Here is a 23,556-nt window from a genome sequence, read left to right as displayed (position 1 = left end):
GAGAATCCCAATGGGTGACGTCTGGAGAATTTGTAGGCCATGAGAAACTGCGACATTTTCAGCTTCCAGGAGTTGTGTGCAGATCCTTGCGACATGGGGCCATGCATTATCATGCTGAAACATGGCGGTGGCGGATGAATGGCACGGCAATGGGCCTCAGGATCTCTTCAAATTCTCTGTGCATTCAAACACCATCGATAAAATGCAATTGTGTCGTATCTTATGCCTGCCCATACCATAACATTGCCGCAGGGGCACACTGTTCACAACGCTGACATCAGCAAACCGCTCGCCCACACCATACACGACACCTGCCTGGTACAGGTGAAACTTGGAATCATCCGTGATAAGCACAATTCTTCAGCATGTCAGTGGCCAACTACCAACTTTAGTTAGTTACAACGCAAGTTAGGGCAAGCACGCAGATGAGCTTCCTGGAGACGGTTTGACATTTTGTGATGAAATTTTCAGGTTGTGCAAACCAAGTTTCAGCGGTCCGGTTGGTTGGTCTCAGACGATAATGCAGGTGAAGCTGACGTGGAGGTACTGGGCTGGCGTGGTTCTGCCTATTTTGTTGTTTTGATGCCGGTACACCATACTGCCAAACTCTCAAGTCATTGACTTGGCTTATGGTAGAGAAATGGACAATCAAGTCTGGTGGATATTCCTTATCAGCATGCCATTTGCAATTTCTGTAGCATGTGACTAAACTGCACATTTTAGTGGCCTTTGTTCCCAGCACAATGTACCCTTGACATGTCACCTGTCAGATGGATGCATTATCTTGGCAAAGGAGAAATGCCCACAATTTTAGAGAAGTAAGCTTTGTGCATATGGAACATTTCTGGGATATTTTATTTCAGCTCATGAAACCAACACTTTACATTTTACGTTTATATTTTTGTTCAGTGTACTATGCATATACAGAGTAGCAAACCATATGGTTCCAAGCAAATTGGAGTGCAGAGTTCCCAACCAAAGCTCAAACCTATCCATTCCTGTATCATTATTTTTTACTTCAGCTAGGCATTGGGACAGTGGAACATTATAGCGAGAAAACAAACCACAACTAAGAAAACGTTCTATTTGTTTTAACTTTATTTTTTGCCATCTCCAGTCAGGTGACAAAGGCCTCGAGTGAACAAAATAAGTTTGCAACTCCACCCCCCCTGCCCTCATACACACCTCACTGCAAACTGCCTTCCAGAACATTCCGGAAGCCCACGCTGCCACACCAACACCTCAGACTCGACTATTATGGGATGCCCAGGGCAGCTGGGGCGGGGCCAGGTTGCCGTGGTGACAATAGAGGTAAGCGCACAGGGCCCTCAGCTTCCTAAACAGACAGAGCGGCATTGACAAGAGAAATCACTGAAGTTTGGTTTCATATTTAGCATCTTCTCTAATGTTCTCTTTCTTGATATCGAAGGTTTATTTAAATGCTAGGGTGGGACTGCCACCATCGTTCGTGGCTTGGGAGAAAAGCATCTGAGTTGTCTGATCTGCCAGAGCAGAGAGGCCATGCTGGGAAGCAGCAGTAAGGCGGCCAGAGAGGGACAACCCCAACAAGAGTTGGACAGTAAAAGGGGCCTCCAGCCCCCTCCTCCCACCAGTCAAAAAGCCCCCCCCCCCCTCCCCCCAAAAGGCATCAGACCTGTTCTATTCAATCTAAGTAATATAAAAAAATAATCATACAAAAAGCTGGATCCCATCATTATTTTAAACATTCTGGAATGTATGTGGCAAGACCAAAACATCTCGAAGGCAAAAATAAACAGGAATGAGGAAGTCAAAAAAGAAAATCTATATTTTGAAAGTATTTTTCTTTATATAGTAGATTATGTATAACTAAACCTCAGTGATCCGGCAGAATGCCACCCAACAGCGAGCAAGCCGCTGTAACGGTGGGACAGTCCGACAGTGTCGGAGAGAAAACCAAAAAACGAGAAAAAAAAGGAATCATAACAGAATGATTGAAGTTGTCTGAAGGCCGTCGCTTTGGTGACAGAATAACCAATAAGAATGCTAGACTGGTTGTGGGTGGAGTTTGTTGCCTGGGCAGCCCAGTCTGGTCTTTCTATTTGCCACCGGTCATCTGCTTAACGGCCACAGCACACTCCTCCCCCATAGCGGCCAGCACAGAGACCTGCAGGCAGAGAAATGGTTAATATTCTTCGTAGGCACCACTCAAAATAAACTGTCAAACGTAACAACACCCCAGCCAACGCTGTGCCAGTCACTCACCAGGATATCTTCACCGGCAGCAAACTTCTGCTCGATCTCCTTGCCCAGGTCTGAATCAGGCACACGCAGGTCCTCCCTCACATCACCATTGTCACCCATGAGGGACATGAACCCATCAGTGATGTTCAACAGCTGAAAACAAACAGGTTACAGTCAGACAAACGCACACTACAAGTGGTCTTAATGTCAGCCAGGCTGTGCAGATAAGGAAATAAGCAGAAATCTCACACATTGTCATGCAGTTTAGTATGTTAGAGAAAATGTGCATTTGTGATGTTAGCAATCGCACCAGAGGTTTGTGATGTGATCACTCTGGTGTAACAGCCATCTCCAAGGAGATCTCTGTAGCATGAACCATTCACACTCACGCCACGGGTATTGGCACAGTGCTGGGTGATCGTCATGCATTAGCACGGGGCAAGACTCCAACACCAAATTCACAGTTAAATGTAATCAAAGTGTTTATAAAAAGAAAAAAAGATGACATTGCAAAGGGAAAATTACTGTGACCCAATCAGGGGCCAGTGCTGACAGCAGAGGCACAAGCTGTGGACTCATTGTTCCCAGAAAGAGAAGGCCATTGTGATCAGCACAACAGCATTACTCCCAAGGCAGTCGAATAATGTACCAAGAAACTTTGAGGTCACCCAATTGACCAGGCGTAAGCCTAACACATGCAAGCGCATTTGATCATGCTTTGAGGCCTAAGTCTCCCCCAGGTAATGTAGCAAAGTACGTAAACACTGTCAACACGACAATAAACAAAGGGTCGTGGACAGTAACTTCAAATCAAATTTTATTTGTCACATAACATCTGCTAACCATGTGTTAATGCGAGTGTAGCGAAATGCTTGTGCTTCTAGTTCCGACAATGCAGTAATAACCAACAAGTAATCTAGCTAACAATTCCAAAACTACTACCTTATAGACACAAGTGTAAGGGGATAAAGAATATGTACATAAAGATATATAAATGAGTGATGGTACAGAGCGGCATAGGCAAGATACAGTAGATGGTATTGAGTGCAGTATATACATATGAGATGAGTATGTAAACAAAGTGGCATAGTTAAAGCGGCTAGTGATACATGTATTACATAAAGATGCAGTAGATGATAGAGTACAGTATATACGTATACATATGAGATGAATAATGTAGGGTATGTAAACATTATATTAGGTAGCATTGTTTAACGTGGCTAGTGATATATTTGACATCATTTCCCATCAATTCCCATTATTAAAGTGGCTGGAGTTGAGCAGCAGCCACTCAATGTTAGTGGTGGCTGTTTAACAGTCTGATGGCCTTGAGATAGAAGCTGTTTCAGTCTCTCGGTCCCAGCTTTGATGCACCTGTACTGACCTCGCCTTCTGGATGATAGCGGGGTGAACAGGCAGTGGCTCGGGTGGTTGTTGTCCTTGATGATCTTTATGGCCTTCCTGTGACATCGGGTGGTGTAGGTGTCCTGGAGGGCAGGTAGTTTGCCCCCGGTGATGCGTTGTGCAGACCTCACTACCCCCTGGAGAACCTTACGGTTGTGGGCGGAGCAGTTGCCGTATCAGGCGGTGATACAGCCCGACAGGATGCTCTCGATTGTGCATCTGTAAAGGTTTGAGAGTGTTTTTGGTGACAAGCCAAATTTCTTCAGCCTCCTGAGGTTGAAGAGGCGCTGCTGCGCCTTCTTCACGATGCTGTCTGTGTGGGTGGACCAATTCAGTTTGTCTGTGATGTGTACGCAGAGGAACTTAAAACTTACTACCCTCTCCACTACTGTTCCATCGATGTGGATAGAGGGGTGTTCCCTCTGCTGTTTCCTGAAGTCCACAATCATCTCCTTAGTTTTTTTGACGTTGAGTATGAGGTTATTTTCCTGACACCACACTCCGAGGGCCCTCACATCCTCCCTGTAGGCCGTCTCGTCCTTGTTGGTAATCAAGCCTACCACTGTTGTGTCGTCCGCAAACTTGATGTTTGAGTTGGAGGCGTGCGTGGCCATGCAGTCGTGGGTGAACAGGGAGTACAGGAGAGGGCTCAGAATGCACCCTTGTGGGGCCCCAGTGTTGAGGATCAGCGGGGTGGATATGTTGCCTACCCTCACCACCTGGGGGAGCCCGTCAGGAAGTCCAGTACCCAGTTGCACAGGGCGGGGTCGAGACCCAGGGTCTCGAGCTTGATGACGAGCTTGGAGGGCACTATGGTGTTAAATGCCAGATGGGTTAGGGAAGTGTGCAGTGTGGTTGAGATTGCATCGTCTGTGGACCTATTTGGGCGGTAAGCAAATTGGAGTGGGTCTAGGGTGGAGGTGATATGGTCCTTGACTAGTCTCTCAAAGCACTTCATGATGACGGAAGTGAGTGGTACGGGGCGGTAGTCGTTTAGCTCAGTTACCTTCGCTTTCTTGGGAACAGGAACAATGGTGGCCCTCTTGAAGCATGTGAGAACAGACTGGGATAGGGATTGATTGAATATGTCCTCAAAGCGGGCAAAAATGTGATTTAGTCTGTCAGGGAGCAAGACATCCTGGTCCGTGACTGGGCTGGTTTTCTTTTTGTAATCCGTGATTGACTGTAGACCCTGCCACATACCTCTTGTGTCTGAGCCGTTGAATTGAGATTCTACTTTGTCTCTATACTGCTTGTTTGATTGCCTTGCGGAGGGAATAGTTACACTGTTTGTATTCGGTCATGTTTCCGGTCACCTTGCCCTGATTAAAAGCAGTGGTTCGCGCTTTCAGTTTCACGCGAATGCTGCCATCAATCCACGGTTTCTGGTTTGGGAATGTTTTAATCATTGCTATGGGAACGACATCTTCAACGCACATTCTAATGAACTCGCACACCGAATCAGCGTATTCGTCAATGTTGTCTGACGCAATACGAAACATATCCCAGTCCACGTGATGGAAGCAGTCTTGGAGTGTGGAATCAGATTGGTCGGACCAGCGTTGAACACAACTCAGCGCGGGAGCCTCTTGTTTTAGTTTCTGTCTGTAGGCAGGGATCAACAAAATGGAGTCGTGGTCAGCTTTTCCGAAAGGAGAGCGGGGCAGGGCCTTTTATGCGTCGCGGAAGTTAGAATAGCAATGATCCAAGGTTTCCAGCCCTGGTTGCGCAATCGATATGCTGATACAATTTAGGGAGTCTTGTTTTCAGATTAGCCTTGTTAAAATCCCCAGCTACAATGAATGCAGCCTCCGGATATATGGATTCCAGTTTGCAAAGAGTCAAATAAAGTTCGTTCAGAGCCATCGATGTGTCTGCTTGGGGGGGAATATATACGGCTGTGATTATAATCGAAGAGAATTCCCTTGGTAGATAATGCGGTCGACATTTGATTTTGAGGAATTCTAAATCAGGTGAACAGAAGGACTTGAGTTCCTGTATGTTGTTGTGGCCACACCACGTCACGTTAACCATGAAGCATAGGCCCCCGCCCCTCTTCTTACCAGAAAGATGTTTGTTTCTGTCAGCGCGATGCATGGAGAAACCAGCTGGCTGCACTGACTCCGATAGCGTCTCTCCAGTGAGCCATGTTTCCGTGAAGCAAAGAACGTTACAGTCTCGGATGTCCCTCTGGAATGCTACCCGTGCTCGGATTTCATCAACCTTGTTGTCAAGAGACTGGTCATTGGCGAGAAGAATGCTAGGGAGTGGTGCACGATGTGCCCGTCTTCAATGCCTTACCAGCAACTATCAAGTGCATTAAAGCTCAATAAATACAAGCTCCATGGACAAGGATGACATCATGCCTGGGCGAGCAAGACCATATGGCCAATCACATTGCACCACCTCACAGGTGACAGCGGGCCAGACTGGGAGCGTGTGGAGCCAGTCTCACTACCCCACACTGAAAACGGACCAACTACAGGACTGCCCAGGGAGCCTTCTAGGAAAGTGTCTAGCCTTATGACGGTGGTTGGTTTGACAGCCAGTGACTGAATAGTGTTGAATAGTCTCTTGGAAAAGCAGTGCCCTGATCATAATGCCTAATTCACATTCTGAATTAGTACTGGTTCTGGTATCATTCCAACTATGTGGGAACAAGTGACATGGGGCATTTTCCCCCAAATCTGTCCTGGCCACCTCAGTGCACCTTTTGCCATAGCACTACACAGCTGATTAAAAAAATTCAAGCTTGATGAGTTGATTATTTGAGTCAGCTGTCTTGGGCAAACACCAAACTGTACCCAACACGTTTGGGAAACCCTGGCATAGGGGAATGAGCATTGACAGGAAGTGAGGTCACACTCTAGGCAGGGAATTCACTCTTTGTTCCACCAGCCACTGTGGCAGGTAGATGTAAAATCTACAAGCCATGCCAATTATTTTATCCACAATAACACCGAAACAGAAGTAGTAATGAAGTATATCGCTCAAGTCAGTTTAATTTTGACCCCAGTCTTATCCAATGCTAAAATAGTAAGAAGTTGAATGATGTTCTACAACTGAACATCCAAGTGCCTGCCCTGTCACAAAATGCTGCGTGATACGGATTTATTAGTTCAGGTCTCTAACGATGACATTTATTGAAAGAGTACTTAACTCCTTGTTGACTGGGGGCAGTATTGAGTAGCTTGGATGAATAAGGTGCCCAGAGTAGAGGTCGACCGATTAACTAGGGCCGATATGAAGTTGTCAAATCTGTATTTTTGGACATCGTTATTTTTTTCTGACATCTTTATTTAACTAGGCAAGTCAGTTAAGAACACATTCCTATTTTCAATGACGGCCTAGGAACGGTGGGTTAACTGCCCTGTTCAGGGGCAGAATGACAGATTTTCACCTTGTCAGCTCTGGGATTCAATCTTGCAACCTTACAGTTAACTAGTCCAATGCTCTAACCACCTGCCTCTCATTGCACTCCACGAGGGGCCTGCCTGTTACGCGAATGCAGTAAGCCAAGGTAAGTTGCTAGCTAGCATTAAACACATCTTATAAAAAAATACCCATAATCACTAGTTAACTACACATGGTTGATGATATTACTAGTTTATCCTGCGTTGCATATAATCGATGCGATGCGTGTTCTCGGAAAAGGACCGTCCTTGCTCCAATGTGTACCTAACCATGAACATCATTGCCTTTCTTAACCTCTTAGAGCTCTAGGGGCGCTATTTCATTTTTGGATAAAAAACGTTCCCGTTTTAAGCGCGATATTTTGTCACGAAAAGATGCTCGACTATGCATATTCTTGACAGTTTTGGAAAGAAAACACTCTGAAGTTTCAGAATCTGCAAAGATTTTGTCTGTAAGTGCCCCAGAACTCATTCTACAGGCGAAACCAAGATGATGCATCACCCAGGAATTAGCAGAATTTCTGAAGCTCTGTTTTCCATTCTCTCCTTATATGGCTGTGATTGCGCAACGAATGAGCCTACACTTTCTGTCGTTCGCCCAAGGTCTTAGCAGCATTGTGACGTATTTGTAGGCATATCATTGGAAGATTGACCATAAGAGACTACATTTCCCAAGTGTCCGCCTGGTGTCCTGCGTCGAATTCGGTGCGCAATTGCCAGCTGCTTCCACTTTACCATTTGATTCAGGGGAGAAAGCATGTGTCCAAGAACGATGTATCAATGAAGAGATATGTGAAAAACACCTTGATGATTGATTCTAAACAACGTTTGCCATGTTTTCAGTCGATATTATGGAGTTAATTTGGAAAAAAGTTTGCGTTTTGAGGACTGAATTTATGGATTTTTTTTGGTGGCCAAATGTGATGTATAAAACGGAGCTATTTCTAATACACAAGGAATCTTTTTGGAAAAACTGAGCATCTGCTATCTAACTGAGAGTATCCTCATTGAAAACATCAGAAGTTCTTCAAAGGTAAATTATTTTATTTGAAGGCTTTTATGTTTTTGTTAATGTTGCGTGCTGGATGCTAACGCTAATGCTAACGCTAAATGCTAACGCGAAATGCTAACTCTAGCTAGCTACTTTTACACAAATTATTGTTTTCCTATGGTTGAGAAGCATATTTTGAAAATCTGAGATGACAGTGTTGTTTACAAAAGGCTAAGCTTGAGAGATGGCATATTTATTTCATTTCATTTGCGATTTTCATAAATAGTTAACGTTGCGTTATGCTAATGAGCTTGCTGATAGATTTACACAATCCTGGATACAGGGTTTTTTTCATAGCTAAACGTGACGCAGAAAACGGAGCGATTTGTCCTAAACAAATAATCTTTCAGGAAAAACTGAACATTTGCTATCTGAGAGTCTCCTCATTGAAAACATCTGAAGTTCTTCAAAGGTAAATGATTTTTTTGAATGCTTTTCTGTTTTTTTGTGTAAATGTTGCCAGCTGAATGTTAATGCTAAATGCTACGTTAGCCATCAATACTGTTACACAAATGCTTGTTTTGCAATGGTTGAGAAGCATATTTTGAAAATCTGAGATGACAGTGTTGTTAACAAAAGGCTAAGCTTGAGAGCTAGCATATTTATTTCATTTCATTTGCGATTTTCATGAATAGTTAACGTTGCGTTATGGTAATGAGCTTGAGTCTGTATTCACGAACCCGGATCCGGGATGGGGAGATCAGAAAGGTTAAAAATCCATTCACAGAAGTATATTTTTTAAACCTGCATATTTAGCTTAAAGAAGTCCAGGTTAGCAGGCAATATTAACTGGGTGAAATTGTTTAACTTCTCTTGCGTTCATTGCACGCAGAGTCAGGGTACATGCAACAGTTTGGGCCACCTAATTTGCCAGAATTGTATGTAATTATGACATAACATTGAAGGTTGTGCAATGCAACAGGAATATTTAGACTTTTGGATGCCACCTGTTAGATAAAATACGGAACGGTTCCGTATTTCACTGAAAGAATAAATGTCTTGTTTTCGAGATGATAGTTTCCAGACTCGACCATATTAATGACCTAAGACTCGTATTTCTGTGTGTTATGTTATAATTACGTCTCTGATTTGATAGAGCAGTCTGACCGAGCGATGGTAGGCACCAGCAGGCTCGTAAGCATACATTCAAACAGCACCTTTGTGCATTTTTGCCAGCAGCTCTTCGTTGTGCTTCAACCATTGCGCTGTTTATGACTTCAAGCCGATCAACTCCCGAGATTAGGCTGGTGTAACCGATGTGAAATGGCTGGCTAGTTAGCGGGGTGGGCACTAATAGCGTTTCAAACATCACTCGCTCTGAGACCTATAGTTATTCCCCTTGCTCTGCATGGGTAACGATGCTTCGAGGATGGCTGTTGTCAATGTGTTCCTGGTTCGAGCCCAGGTAGGGGCGAGGAGACGGACGGAAGCTAAACTGTTACACGGCCAATGCTAAAGTGCCTATAAGAATATCCAATAGTCAAAGGTATATGAAATACAAATGGTATAGAGAGAAATAGTCCTATAATAACTACAACCTAAAACTTCTTACCTGGGAATATTGAAGACTGATGTTAAAAGGAACCACCAGCGTTCTCATGTTCTGAGCAAGGAACTGAAACGTTAGCTTTCTTACATGGCACATATTGCACTTTCCCTTCAACACTTTGTTTTTGCATTATTTAAACCAAATTGAACATGTTTCATTATTTATTTGAGGCTAAATAGATTTTTATTGATGTATTATATTAAGTTAAAATAAGTGTTCATTCAGTGTTGTTGTATTTGTCATAAACACCCAGGAAGTGGGAAATCTGAGGTTGGTTGTTTTTCCAACTCATTCCCTATTGAAGATAGTGTGGGATATTGGTCATGTTGGACGACTTCCTAAGGCTTCAACAGTCTTTAGAACCTTGTTTGATGCTTCTACTGTGAAGTGGGGCCGAATGAGAGGGGAATGAGTCAGAGGTCTTGTCATGTGAGAGTTACCTCGCATTCCATTGCTTTTCTACAGAAAATGGAATTCTCCGTTTGGAACATTACGGAAGATTTATGATACAAACATCCTAAAAATTGATTCTATACTTAGTTTGACATGTTTCTACGGCCTGTAATATAACTTTTTGGACTTGTCGTCCGACCTTTCGGCTAGACTTGCACGCGCGTTTGGATTTGTTTACCAAACGCCTTTACAAAAGAAGCTACTTGGACATAAATTATGAACTTTGTCGATGGATTCCTGGGAGTGCATTCTGATGAAGATCAAAGGTAAGTGAATATTTATCATCTCTGACTAATGTTGACTACACAACATGGCCGATCTCTGGCTGTTTGTCTCCGAGTGCCGTACACAGAAAAAGCATGGTGTGCTTTTTCCGTAAAGTTTTTTTTAAATCTGACACAGGGGTTGCATTAAGGAGAAGTATATCTACAATTCCACGCATAACACTTGTATCTTTTATCAATGTTTATTATGAGTATTTCTGTGAATTGATGTGGCGCTCTGCTAAATCACCGCATGTTTTGGAATTACTGAACATAACACGCCAATGTAAAATGAGATTTGATATAAATATGCACTTTATCAAATAAAACATACATGTATTGTGTAACATGAAGTCCTATTTATCCGTTATTTTACCAGGTAAGTTGACTGAGAACACGTTCTCATTTGCAGCAACGACCTGGGGAATAGTTACAGGGGAGAGGAGGGGGATGAATGAGCCAATTGTAAACTGGGGATTTTTAGGTGACCGTGATGGTTTGAGGGCCAGATTGGGAATTTAGCCAGGACACCGGGGTTAACACCCCTACTCTTATGATAAGTGCCATGGGATCTTTAATGACCTCAGAGTCAGGACACCCGTTTAACGTCCCATCCGAAAGACGGCACCCTACACAGGGCAGTGTCCCCAATCTACCCGCTTTTGGCATGTGTTCATTTCCCACCCTGGTCACACTGACCTGGAACTCATTCCTCTTGATGTGGGGCACATCCATGTTGTGGGTGGAGGGACACATGTCCTCATACTTCTTGTTGGTGAAGATGTCAATGCCCACCATGTTAACCTAAAAGACGAAGAGGGATAAACATCAACTTAGAGAACAGAGTTTAACCACACCACTAATAACAGTCATAACAAGTTAAGTAAAACCTAATTTGATGAGTCAAGTTATGCTTGGAAAATTCAGACAAAGCATTTTTGGGTCAATTACTTCAGACGTGGACAAAGAAAGTACACCAGAAGTCTGTTCCCCACAAATTCCCCAATACTGATGCCGCCAGACATTGCCACTATGTAGCAGAGGCATCCCTAGGGCATGTAGTATTTGTATGCGCGTCTAGGCCACCCCCTACCTTGGCGTGTCCGTGCTTTCCGGTCTTGGAGGTGGACATTTCCACAATCTTACATGGGCGTCCCTTTAACACCACGTGACCGTTCTTTCGCAGGGCAGAGCACTGCATAGGAATGGTGGCGGAGGCACCAGACTCTCCGGTGGTGAAGTCAAGTTCGGGATCTGCCATGGTGCGATGGATTAGGGGGTACTGCAGAGGAACACATGTATCGGTTATATCAGGCAATTACAGCAACAGCACTGCCAATTTATTTCCATGTATGAATATGAGGGCTGTCAAAGTCAATGAGTAAAACATTAACGCCATTAAATCTTTGGACACGGTTAAGCACATCTCCATTTCTTCAATGTACGGACCCTTTAAGCGCACATCCTTCACATCCATTATGGAGTGAAACGGTGGCCAGTCGCATATCATGTTGCTTCATTACAATGTTAGATCATGATACCTTACTGTGTTCAGTTTGTCATGTTTAGCAGGCCAACTGATATCCATGCCATGTCAATGGGACAACCGGACCAATTTAAATAGCTTTTGGTATGTTTAACTAGATGGTTTGCTTAGAACGGTTTACTAAAACACTGGCTAAATTGAGTTCTTATGTTCGCCTTGCCAATGACTTGACTGACAGTAGGTCGAGCGGATGAACAAGGCAGGGGCAAGGCCTCAGTTGCTGTTTGTTAGCTGATATATTCCAGTACAGATGTGGTAGTCAAGCTATAGGAGATGAGTGAAGAAATGTGGAAATTAAGTTGGAGTCATGAAATGTATTCATGTTGCTCAATGCTCCTAACTCAGTTGCCCGAAAATATTGCTAGTTTATCAATTTAAAGTAACTTGCCGCAGTAATTTTAATTAGAAACATTACAGCCATTACATTTACCTACTGTTTGTTGTAGTTCAGGTCAAAAGAGAAGCAAATGGTCCCAATTCTAGCAGTAGCAGCTTGTGACTAGTTCTTGATAAAAGAACATGATAAGTAGCCCAGGCTAGAATTGGCTGCCCTGTTATAATCTTGTGAAATTCATAACATCGTTGGACATGTTTAAAAAGGTGAAATATGTAACTTCATGGGCAACCCGACCAAATTCACAGAAATTCATTAAAGATGTCACTCATTGAAAGCAAGTCTAAGATGTGGTAGATCTGATCAGTTTAGTAACACCACTTTTTATTTTTGGAAAAATAACATTCCCAAAGTAAACCGCCTATTTCTCAGGACCAGATGCTAGAATATGCATATAATTGACAGCTTAGGATAGAAATCACTGTAAAGTTTCCAAACTGTCAAAATATTGTCTGAGAGTATAACAGAACTGATATCGCAGGCGAAAGCCCAAGAAAAATCCAATCAGGAAGTGACTCATGTTTTGAAACCGTTGTGTTCCTATGCACCCGTATTGGCAACTGAAAGGGATATCAACCAGATTCCTTTTTCTACGTAGTTTCGCCTTTATGTTGAAGAATGAGCGTAAACGACTACATTGCGTAAGTGGCCAGCTGAGGGCTCTCAGAGTGATTCTTGCGTAAAAGACAGAGGTAGTCATTTTTCCTCTCGCTCCTACTGAAAAGCCAATTGTCCCGGTTGATATATTATCGAATAGATATTTGAAAAACATCTTGAGGATTGATTATAAAAAAACATTTGCCATGTTTGTTGATATTATGGATATAATGCGAATTTTTTTCTGAGTTGTCGTGGCCGCTATTTCCGGTGGATTTCTCAACAGGGTAGGGTAGCCTAGTGGTTTTGGACTAGTAACCGAAAGGTTGCAAGTTCAAATCCCCAAGCTGACAAGGTACAAATCTGTCGTTCTGCCCCTGAACAGGCAGTTAACCCACTGTTCCTAGGCCGTCATTGAAATTAAGAATTTGTTCTTAACTGACTTGCCTAGTTAACTTCTTCGATATAGGGGGCGATCTTTTAATTTTTGGATAAAAAAAACGTTCCCGTTTTAAACTAGATATTTTGTCACGAAAAGATGCTCGACTATGCATATAATTGACAGCTTTGGAAAGAAAACACTGACGTTTCCAAATCTGCAAAGATATTATCTGTGAGTGCCACAGAACTGATGCTACAGGCAAAACCAAGATGAAATTTCAAACAGGAAATGCACCAGATTTTGAATGCGCTTTGTTCCAATGTCTCCTTATATGGTTGTGCATGCGCAAGGAATGAGCCTACACTTTCTGTCGTTTCCCCAAGGTGTCTGCAGCATTGTGACGTATTTGTAGGCATATCATTGGAAGATTGACCATAAGAGACTACATTTACCAGGTGCTCCGTCTGGTGTCCTCTGTTGCAATTATTGCGTAATCTCCAGCTGCGTGTATTTTACCATTTGCTTCAGAGGAGAAACCAAACTGCCACGAATGACTTATCATCGAATAGATATGTGAAAAACACCGAGGATTGATTCTAAACAACGTTTGCCATGTTTCTGTCGATATTATGGAGTTAATTTGGAAAAAAGTTTTGCGTTGTAATGACTGAATTTTCGGGTTTTCTCCTTAGCCAAACAAAACGATTTCTCCTACACAAATAATATTTTTGTAAAAACTGAACATTTGCTATCTAACTGAGTCTCCTCATTGAAAACATCCGAAGTTCTTCAAAGGTAAATGATTTTATTTGAATGCTTTTGTTTTTGTGAAAATGTTGCCTGCTGAATGCTAGGCTTAATGCTATGCTAGCTATCAATACTCTTACACAAATGCTTGTGTAGCTATGGTTGAAAAGCATATTTTGAAAATCTGAGATGACAGTGTTGTTAACAAAAGGCTAAACTTGTAAGCCAATATATTTATTTCATTTAATTTGCGATTTTCATGAATAGTTAACGTTTTGTTATGGTAATGAGCCTGAGGCTATAATTACGCTCCCGGATACGGGATTGCGCGACACAACAGGCTAAATAAAGGTAAAATAAAAAAAATTCAGTGACAAACAAACAGAGGAATTTTGGATATAAAAATAACCTTTATGGAACAAAAGGAACATTTGCTGTCTAACTGGGAGTCTCGTCAGTGAAAACATCCAAAGATCAAAGGTAAACGGTTAATTTGATTGCTTTTCTGATTTGTGACCAAGCTTCCTGCTGCTAGCTGGACATAACACTATGCTAGGCTATCGATAAACTTACAAACGCTTGTCTTGCTTTGGCTGCAAAGCATAATTTCAAAATCTGAGATGACAGGGTGATTAACAAAAGGCTAAGCTGTGTTTCACTATATTTCACTTGTGATTTCATGAATGTGAATATTTTCTAGTAATATTTTTTGACCGTTGCGCTATGCTAATTGGTGTAGTTGCTGACAATTCTCACGGATCCCGGATGGGTAGTTCCAAGAGTTAAAAACATAAAATACAAACCCCCGATATACAGACGGTAAATTTAATTTATTCTGCCCATTTGGAATTTTGCAAAAGGATTGACTATTCCACATTTAACACTGCATGGTGATGATTTAGGGCCACAACATCCGTTTGGTGAGTAGGCCCTGGGCTCCCGAGTGGCGCAGAGGTGCAAGGCACTGCATCACAGTGCTAGAGGCGCCACTACAGACCCTGGTTCGATATCACAATTGACCCAGCGTAGTCCAGGTTAGGGTTCAGCCATCATTGTAAATAAGAATTTGTTCATAATTTACTTGGCAAGTTAAATAATGATCCCTGTCTTCAATAAACTAATGTCAGAATATTTTCAGTGTGTTGCTGTCATAGCCAAGCCAATTCTAAATGCCACTAACAGTTCACAAATAACCTACGTGGAACTGCAGCTAGTTGGAACATTTCCCTACTTCAACCAGTCCATTTTAAATTTGGCAAGGAATGTAGCTTGGTTATCTTATCCGGAGCGAGTGACATCAAATGCGTTTTGCAAGATGACCAGCCTACATTTTCGTACTTGACGCACATGTGAATAACTTTTAACCTAGCTAGTTGGAGTCTGTCCTTCTGTACCATTGAACAGCAAATAAAACGGAGCTGAAAATATTTAAGGCATGTGGTACTCGGAGTGCCCTGCATTGCGGACTGTTCCATAGACAATGAATGACTTCTGTCAGAACCCAAAGAGTTGACACATTTGGTGGACATGAGGCGTGAGACGGGGAAATGCTTGTATTTTTCAGTGTGCATCAAAAACACTACGCAATGCAAAAATATGGGGTCAAAATTGTCCTTATTGGTCATGCAATCACAAAGCTATTCCACGAAACAGTTTCACTAGTCTGGTTAAAGATAGTTGACATCAGTTCCTGTACTCATGTCTATTATAACCAAAATCATGCTGTGGGTGACAACGTGGGAATAATGGACGTCCCAGCACACGTGGACCTCAATAGTCAAATTTAACAGGCGACTGCCAACCCACTTCACAAATCAGCCCAAAAAACTGGATCAGGGCCCGACCTGGTCATGTTAACGATCATCCCCACGCCCTGTCCACGTGTCCCAGTTTGGCCTGCGCCTCTGTTCGGGAGGCAGAACGGGAGTTTGCTTCACGTCACGATGAACCTGCCGCATTATAGTGCCCCGGTAAATAACGGAGGCCTGGCCCGGGACGCTCGCAGCCGACCGGACAACATTTATTATCATTGTTGGCTAGACAACTTCCTACGCTAACGTCAGATTGCTAATGTGATTCACACAAGCACCAGTGATACCGTTCAACCAACTTCACACAAGTTTGGATAGGTTAGCTGAAAGAGGCTAACAATAAGCTAGTTAGCTACTGGCCCGGCCTACACGCTGTGTATCTATTGTAACTAGCTTTGAGAATCAACATTGGGAGAGAAAAAACACCGACTACGGATTATAAAAGACAACGTTAACCACCACACCAAATAGTATTGATTAACAAGAGACACATTGGATTATAAATAGAAGCGTTAATGTATTAGCCAGCTAACCAGATGGCTAAATTAGATTGAAAGACGCGATAGTTTGCTAGCTAGCGTTACTAGTATGACGACAATTCCATGTCATAAGCGAGAAGTTAATTGTAAAAACGTTCGGGGTAATTTTAAGTCATCACAACTTCCCAGATTTGTTTTACGAAAACATTGCATTACCTAGCCAATTAGCTAATGTTAGCTAGCTAACGTTGCAATTAGCAACCTCATCACAATACTTTGCCTAAACACAAAAATGTTAATTCGGAAGTGATAAACACGTATAAAAATAAACAGTTGGCATCTTTGTTAAATTGTCTTATGTCAATGTAACGTACATTACAACATTGTTAGTTTTCCTAGGGCAGTTAAACATTCGGCTAGTTTAGCAGGCTAGGCTAGCAAGACATGACTAGCAACGTCCAACAAGCGCGCAGAAGGCCTCATGCCTCTTTTCCATTAGCGTAAAATCGGTGGATTCAGAAACATGGGACCAACACCCTTTTGCCGTATGCACCTACACTCGTGAAGTAAACTTAAAATTGACCTTTGCTTTCCACTACCAAAACCTAAAAGGAATCTGTCCAGTCAAAAATAAACTGACATAAAACTACTAAAAGTTGTCAATTTTCCCCCGTGAACAGAAGCACGCTGCATGCACCACTTACCTTCCAAGAAAAAGAAGAACAGGACTGCGCAAGCGCGACCAATTTAACTGCGGCATACGTAGACAGAGGAACATTTATATAGTTTCCGTTAAAGCGGTAGTCCAAAGATTTTCTTCTGTGTTCTCCCAACATACCCCTATAATAAAACATACTGCTATGGTCCTAATGTAGTGTTCAGCCAATACTGCAACATATTTGGTTCCATAGTGTGGGGTTAATGACAATAAAACAGCAAAGTACCTACAAACTAGGATGATAACTGTTTGCTGAAGACGTTCCTGAGTGGCCTAGTTATACTTAAATAGGCTTGAACATCTATGGCAAGACTTGAGAATGGCTATCAAGCAATGTTATACAACAAACTTGACAGAGCTTGACACATTTTTTAAAGAATATTGTGAAAATATTGTACAATCCAGGTGTGTAAAGCTCTTAGAAACCTACCCAGAAAGGCACAGCTGTAATCACCACCAAAGGGGATTCTAACATGCATTCACTCAGAGGGTTGAATACTTACCAAATCAAGATATATTTTTTTATTAAATATATATATTTCTTCTTTTTTTGGGACAAATGTTCACATTTTTCATCCACTTTGACATTAGAGTATTTTGTGTAGATCGTTGACAGAAAATGACAATTACATCAATTTTAATCCCACTTTGTAACAGAACATTTGGAAAAAGTCAAGGGGAATACTTTCTGAAGGCACTGCATGATACTAGATGAAAGGGAATATAGGCTCCAGGGTTGGGGTTAATTCCATTTCAATTCCAATGAATTCAGAAAGTGAACCAAACTCCAATTAAAAATGTTTAAATACTAATTGAAAAGCATTGAAGAGAATTGGAATTTTAGAGTACTTTCTGAATTGACCACAGCCCTGGTAGGCTCATAATAACAAAATAATTTTATGATGAGAGAGAGAGGAGTACAGACAAGATATTTCACACATAGCTCATGTTTAACTTATTTTATTTAAGAAAAAAACAGCACATTTCTAATGCATGTTGTCATTTGGAAACATGAAGTGTGTGAATAGGTTACATGGAAAAGTCAAACAAAATGCCTCCAGTCCACATTAATTAATCACCATCAATAATCACATGTATCCATGCTCATCACCCATACATCCTCCCTCTGTGTCTGTCATGGTGACACAGAAGTAACAGCAGAAGACTAAAGAAGTCAGTAGCTCTTTATTGCTAAACACTCTAAGGAAGCTAGGATCCAGTGTACAGATACCATCCCAACATTGTTCCCTTATAATCCATGTTTATCCAATTCTACTCACTTATATTTAAAACATACATATTTGTGATGTGCCAAACTTGGAGGCCCAAAGTCTAAAGAACCTGTAAGTAGGCCTACTGCAGTGAGCCCCGCTTCTCTCTCCCCACACCTCCACATGCAGACAGACAGAAAATAACGCTAGAAAAATGCTCTCAGACCAGTGGGTCGGTCCTGATCGGTACGGAGAACAGCCTCCTCTGATATGCTACTGCTTGAGTACTGGCACCTCTTACAGAACATTGGCTCTAAAATATGGACCCATGTACTATAGTCTCTTGTGACAGCCTTAAAAGCTGAGATTTGGTTCTGGGTGTCGAGATTACCTGTACTGTAGAATTTAAATAAGTACTGGTACCTATTTCATTCCACTTCAAGCACTTTGTCACAAAAACACAGATCATGGAGGTGAAGCACCTTGGGTAGTTTACCATACACAGCAGACCACACAGCTAATCCCATGGAGCCAAAGACAGAGCCCTCTATGACTCCAGATCTACGTACAGCAGTATTGACATTGGTTCTAATTCAATAAAAAAACATGAAAATAGCTCTCAAACAAGGAAATCATATGGATCCTCAACAGAGCAGGACATCATCCCAATATTTAGTATGTCACAGGTGCTTGTTTCTTTGTGTGTGTATGTGTGCTATGGAGCTGAACATGGGGGACAAAGGGGCAGGGGAAAATCATGTGGCCAACAGTGTGAGATAGGGCTGCCATGTACTTTACATGTCAGACACAGACATCCAGACACAGAGTGAGAAGTAAAGCAGCGGAGGATGTCTATGTAATCATAATCATGTCTCTGTACAAGGACAGTTACGCTTAAACAACACATACAGTGGGGAGAACAAGTACTTGATACACTGACGATTTTGCAGGTTTTCCTACTTACAAAGCATGTAGAGGTCTGTAATTTTTTATCATAGGTACACTTCAACTGTGAGAGACGGAATCTAAAACAAAAATCCAGAAAATTACATTGTATGATTTTTAAGTAATTAATTTGCATTGTATTGCATGACATAAGTATTTGATCACCTACCAACCAGTTAGAATTCCGGCTCTCACAGACCTGTTAGTTTTTCTTTAAGAAGCCCTCCTTTTCTCCACTCATTACCTGTATTAACTGCACCCGTTTGAACTTGTTACCTGTATAAAAGACACCTGTCCACACACTCAATCAAACAGACTCCAACCTCTCCACAATGGCCAAGACCAGAGAGCTGTGTAAGGACATCAGGGATAAATTGTAGACCTGCACAAGGCTGGGATGGGCTACAGGACAATAGGCAAGCAGCTTGATGAGAAGGCAACAACTGTTGGCGCAATTATTAGAAAATGGAAGAAGTTCAAGATGACGGTCAATCACCCTCGGTCTGGGGCTCCATGCAAAATCTCACCTCATGGGGCAATCTATGATCATGAGGAAGATGAGGGATCAGCCCAGAACTACACAGCAGGACCTGGTCAATGACCTGAAGAGAGCTGGGACCACAGTCTCAAAGAAAACCATTAGTAACACACTACGCGGTCATGGATTAAAATCCTGCAGCGCACGCAAGGTCCCCCTGCTCAAGCCAGCACATGTCCAGGCCCGTCTGAAGTTTGCCAATGACCATCTGGATGATCCAGAGGAGGAATGGGAGAAGGTCATGTGGTCTGATGAGACAGAAATAGAGCTTTTTGGTCTAAACTCCACTCGCCGTGTTTGGAGGAAGAAGAAGGATGAGTACAACCCCAAGAACACCATCCCAACCGTGAAGCATGGAGGTGGAAACATCATTCTTTGGGGATGCTTTTCTGCAAAGGGGACAGGACGACTGCACCGTATTGAGGGGAGGATGGATGGGGCCATGTATCGCGAGATCTTGGCCAACAACCTCCTTCCCTCAGTAAGAGCATTGAAGATGGGTCGTGGCTGGGTCTTCCAGCATGACAACGACCCAAAACACACAGCCAGGGCAACTAAGGAGTGGCTCCGTAAGAAGCATCTCAAGGTCCTGGAGTGGCCTAGCCAGTCTCCAGACCTGAACCCAATAGAACTTGTTTGGAGGGAGCTGAAAGTCCGTATTGCCCAGCAACAGCCCCGAAACCTGAAGGATCTGGAGAAGGTCTGTATGGAGGAGTGGGCCAAAATCCCTGCTGCAGTGTGTGCAAACCTGGTCAAGAACTACAGGAAACGTATGATCTCTGTAATTGCAAACAAAGGTTTCTGTACCAAATATTAAGTTCTGCTTTTCTGATGTATCAAATACTTATGTCATGCAATAAAATGCAAATTAATTACTTGAATCCAGAAAATCACATTGTATGATTTTTTTGTTTTAGATTCCGTCTCTCACAGTTGAAGTGTACCTATGATAAAAATGACAGACCTCTACATGCTTTGTAAGTAGGAAACACTGCCGATTTTGCAGATTCAAATACTTGTTCTCCCCACTGTAGTTGACTGGAGTACCAGTCTGGGGGGGCGGGTTATTGATTCAGACGAGGTGAACACACACACCTAACAGTGGCAGTTTAATTCTGTACTGTTAGCAGGGAAGACAAGTCACACATGCACACGCACACTTTCATTCTTGCACACATGTTCAAAGTCTGATACTAAACACAATAAAAACATATTGTAGAAACCATTTTCTCTACTCTGTAGAAAGCCTTATAGTATGAACATGATGGTCTTTCTCTAAATTATCCATTAGATATCATAATCAAATGCTTTATCATATTTACCCTACGGTTTCTTGGAAACAACCCTCTTTTCCTCTAACCTATACCCCCTGCAGTGTTCAAAGATCTGACAGGACTGGATAGGAGAAAGCAAGATGGCTGCCGACCCAGGTTCAAACACCAGTCGGTCACATTTATATTTAACCAGTCATTTCAGATCTATAACTGAAGAGGTAAGGAATTAGTGGATGGAGTAGGCTCATTGCTATTACCCTTTATTACATACAACCCACATCAGTAGTCTCATCATTGGTTCAGTAAACACAGTCACCCTCCTCAACGCTCTACTACCTTTGCAGATAGTGTCAGACACAGTATCCTAGAAGACTAAATGTGATTAAACTTAACGGTTTGAGATTCATGTGGTCATTCCACCTGGCCATCTAAAGCTATTTTGAGTACATTTACACCCCCACCCCCAGTTTAAGGTATTGACTGACTATAACATGGTGGGTCTCATTTTGGAAAGTTAAATCTTTCCAACCACGCATTTGTCCAGTCAGACTACACCTGTGTATTGCCTTAGTTTAGAAGTCAAAAGTGATGACGACAAGTGGAATAGGTGTCACTATGCAAATGTAGAGGAGCAGGTCAACTAATGGAAGGGGGGAAGAGATGAGAGAAGAGGTGGTGTAGGAGGAAGCCTGACAACTAACCCAAACGTCTGTCTCTCCATCACTCCTCCCTCTCTTGCAGTCTTTAATATGAAGAAGCATGTCACATTTTTTTAATGACATTTCTACAGGAGGAAGATGAACTAAACAAACTCAGACTGCTCTCATCATTCTCTCCATCTCCTCCTTTTCTCTGTCCTCCATTGTTCCGTCTCAGTGTAAGAGTGTCTGATAGGGAAGCAGCTCCGTTTCAGATCATAGAATGTGTATTTACAGATGTGAAACACACAGAATATAAATATGCCAAATAGATTGAATGTAAAATAGAAGTCACAGAGAAAGAGGGGAGCACAGGTGAACTAGAACAAGAATGACAATAGTATATATATTTTCTGTGACCACCGGTGACAATATTTGTATTTTTTCAAGTGTTCCTGCAGTCAAGAATCTACACTCAGCCCCACGGCGTATATACGCACACAGGTCAGGGGTCATGACAACACCCTCAGTACCCCTGACCCCATGAGGGAGACTACACCAGCACCTCTTGTCACCACCTCCCAAAAACAAACACTGAGGCTACATCCAAAACGGCACGCTATTCCCTACTCTGGCCAAAAGTATTGCACTGTATAGGGAATATGGGCCATCTTGGACGGTGCCTGAGAGAAACTAAACGCACCACAGAGAGAGTTGTCTGAGCGTATCTGGAAAGTTGTTGGAGAGCTCCTCTCTAGTTCCTCTGGTGGAGGGAGGTTAGTACTGCAGGCGTCTGGCTGGCTGGCGATGAGAGTTGGACGGAAGACGGTTTTTCTCTTCCTCCCGTCTCCACTGAGCCGCCGCCACTCTGTGTTCACTCATCTGTCTCAGTTCTCTCTTTTCATCCCTCCATCCTGTCCTCTGGTTAGGCATGTACAGTATGGAGGGAGGATGTAAGGAGGGGTTGCCAGGGTTACCAGTTCATCATAGAGCTCCGGTTCAGGGTCATGAAGAAGACTTGGCTGCTGCCGCCGGAACGCACAGAGGCGAAAAACACCTGCACACAGCACAAAGCATCATGGGAAGTGAGGAGAGTAAGCATGTGTGTTGGCTTATACAGTTAGGTTTTGCAGCATGTGTGTGCTCTTGTGCTTGTACACATGTACATGTGTTCGTGCTAACACACACCTTGTCGTTCCTCTCCGACAGGAACTTCAGTCGCTGAGCTCGCTTGTGCATGAAAACTCCGTCGAGGTGTCCCGTCTCCACGGAGCGGATCTCAATGGCCTTCTCTCCCCAGCCCATGATCTGGTTGGAGTGGATGTAGGCTGGGGGAGGGACAGGGACACACAGACAGGGGAATGGACAGGAGAGCACTCACTCAAACCAGTCACAGATCACACCCCTAGGCCACGCCTCCGGGAGGAAATCATTGCAGCAGTTTCTGTATCTCATTCTGAACGACGGATAAAACTCAAACACCTGAGCTGTCCACTCCGAGGGGGGATGGGGAGGGCAGTTTCATACAGACCCAGGGATAACACTAATAAGAGAGATGCCCAGATTTATGGGGGCATAGTCAAAGTCAACCGTAGAGCTCTACTGGGAGAGAAGGTCATCTGGGGGTCAACTGTAATGACTCTGGTATAGTGGTTTGACGTGGACGGTAACCCTGCCCTGGGTTTACCCCTGGGTGGTTGTACTGTAGCAGAGACTCTGCAGGTGACTGATGACTATGCTGTGAGGATGGTTACAGTAGTAGCAGCATGATAATGATTGGGTGATTTTACCTCCCAGTTCTGTCATCCAGCTCCTTTGTGCTCAGGGAGTGAGCTGGCCAACGGACTGGATTGTTAGTGTGTGGGTGTGTGTGCCAGTCCGTGTGTGAATGTGTATGTGTGTACTGGTTTGTATTGGGTG

The 23,556-nt window shown here is 43.0% G+C and overlaps 2 protein-coding genes across 33 annotated transcripts in view; both read right to left on the bottom strand.

Moving 5' to 3' along the window:
• Window positions 1-1,080: 1,080 nt before the first annotated feature.
• On the bottom strand, window positions 1,081-17,288 carry LOC110535399 (eukaryotic translation initiation factor 5A-1). 4 transcript variants are annotated; one of them, XM_021620381.3, is made up of 5 exons: window positions 17,017-17,288; window positions 11,450-11,638; window positions 11,056-11,160; window positions 2,245-2,376; window positions 1,081-2,146 (listed from the first exon to the last, which is right to left on the bottom strand). In XM_021620381.3, exons 1-5 carry the CDS (start codon window positions 17,164-17,166, stop codon window positions 2,078-2,080), a joined length of 645 nt encoding a protein of 214 aa, XP_021476056.3. In that variant the 5' UTR covers window positions 17,167-17,288; the 3' UTR covers window positions 1,081-2,077. The 4 variants fall into 4 exon arrangements, with proteins under 4 accessions (XP_021476056.3, XP_090045735.1, XP_090045734.1 ...); XM_090189609.1 differs by having other exon boundaries at window positions 16,896-17,023; XM_090189608.1 differs by having other exon boundaries at window positions 16,687-17,021.
• A 686-nt stretch (window positions 17,289-17,974) lies between these two features.
• LOC110536565 (TRAF2 and NCK-interacting protein kinase) overlaps window positions 17,975-23,556 on the bottom strand; it is a 65,320-nt gene continuing 59,738 nt past the window's right edge. For all 29 annotated transcript variants that reach the window (XM_090189574.1, XM_090189581.1, XM_036935070.2 and 26 more), the window contains 2 exons: window positions 22,825-22,964; window positions 17,975-22,693 (listed from right to left, as the gene is read on the bottom strand). In XM_090189574.1, coding sequence (XP_090045700.1) covers window positions 22,610-22,693; window positions 22,825-22,964 — 224 coding nt within the window. In that variant the 3' untranslated portion in view covers window positions 17,975-22,609. The remainder of the gene's footprint in view (window positions 22,694-22,824; window positions 22,965-23,556) is intronic.

Source organism: Oncorhynchus mykiss, chromosome 11 (assembly GCF_057628025.1).
Source record: "Oncorhynchus mykiss isolate SJ-2025 chromosome 11, ASM5762802v1, whole genome shotgun sequence".
NCBI classification, from domain to species: domain Eukaryota; kingdom Metazoa; phylum Chordata; class Actinopteri; order Salmoniformes; family Salmonidae; genus Oncorhynchus; species Oncorhynchus mykiss.
This window is presented reverse-complemented; position numbering and strand designations above follow the sequence as displayed.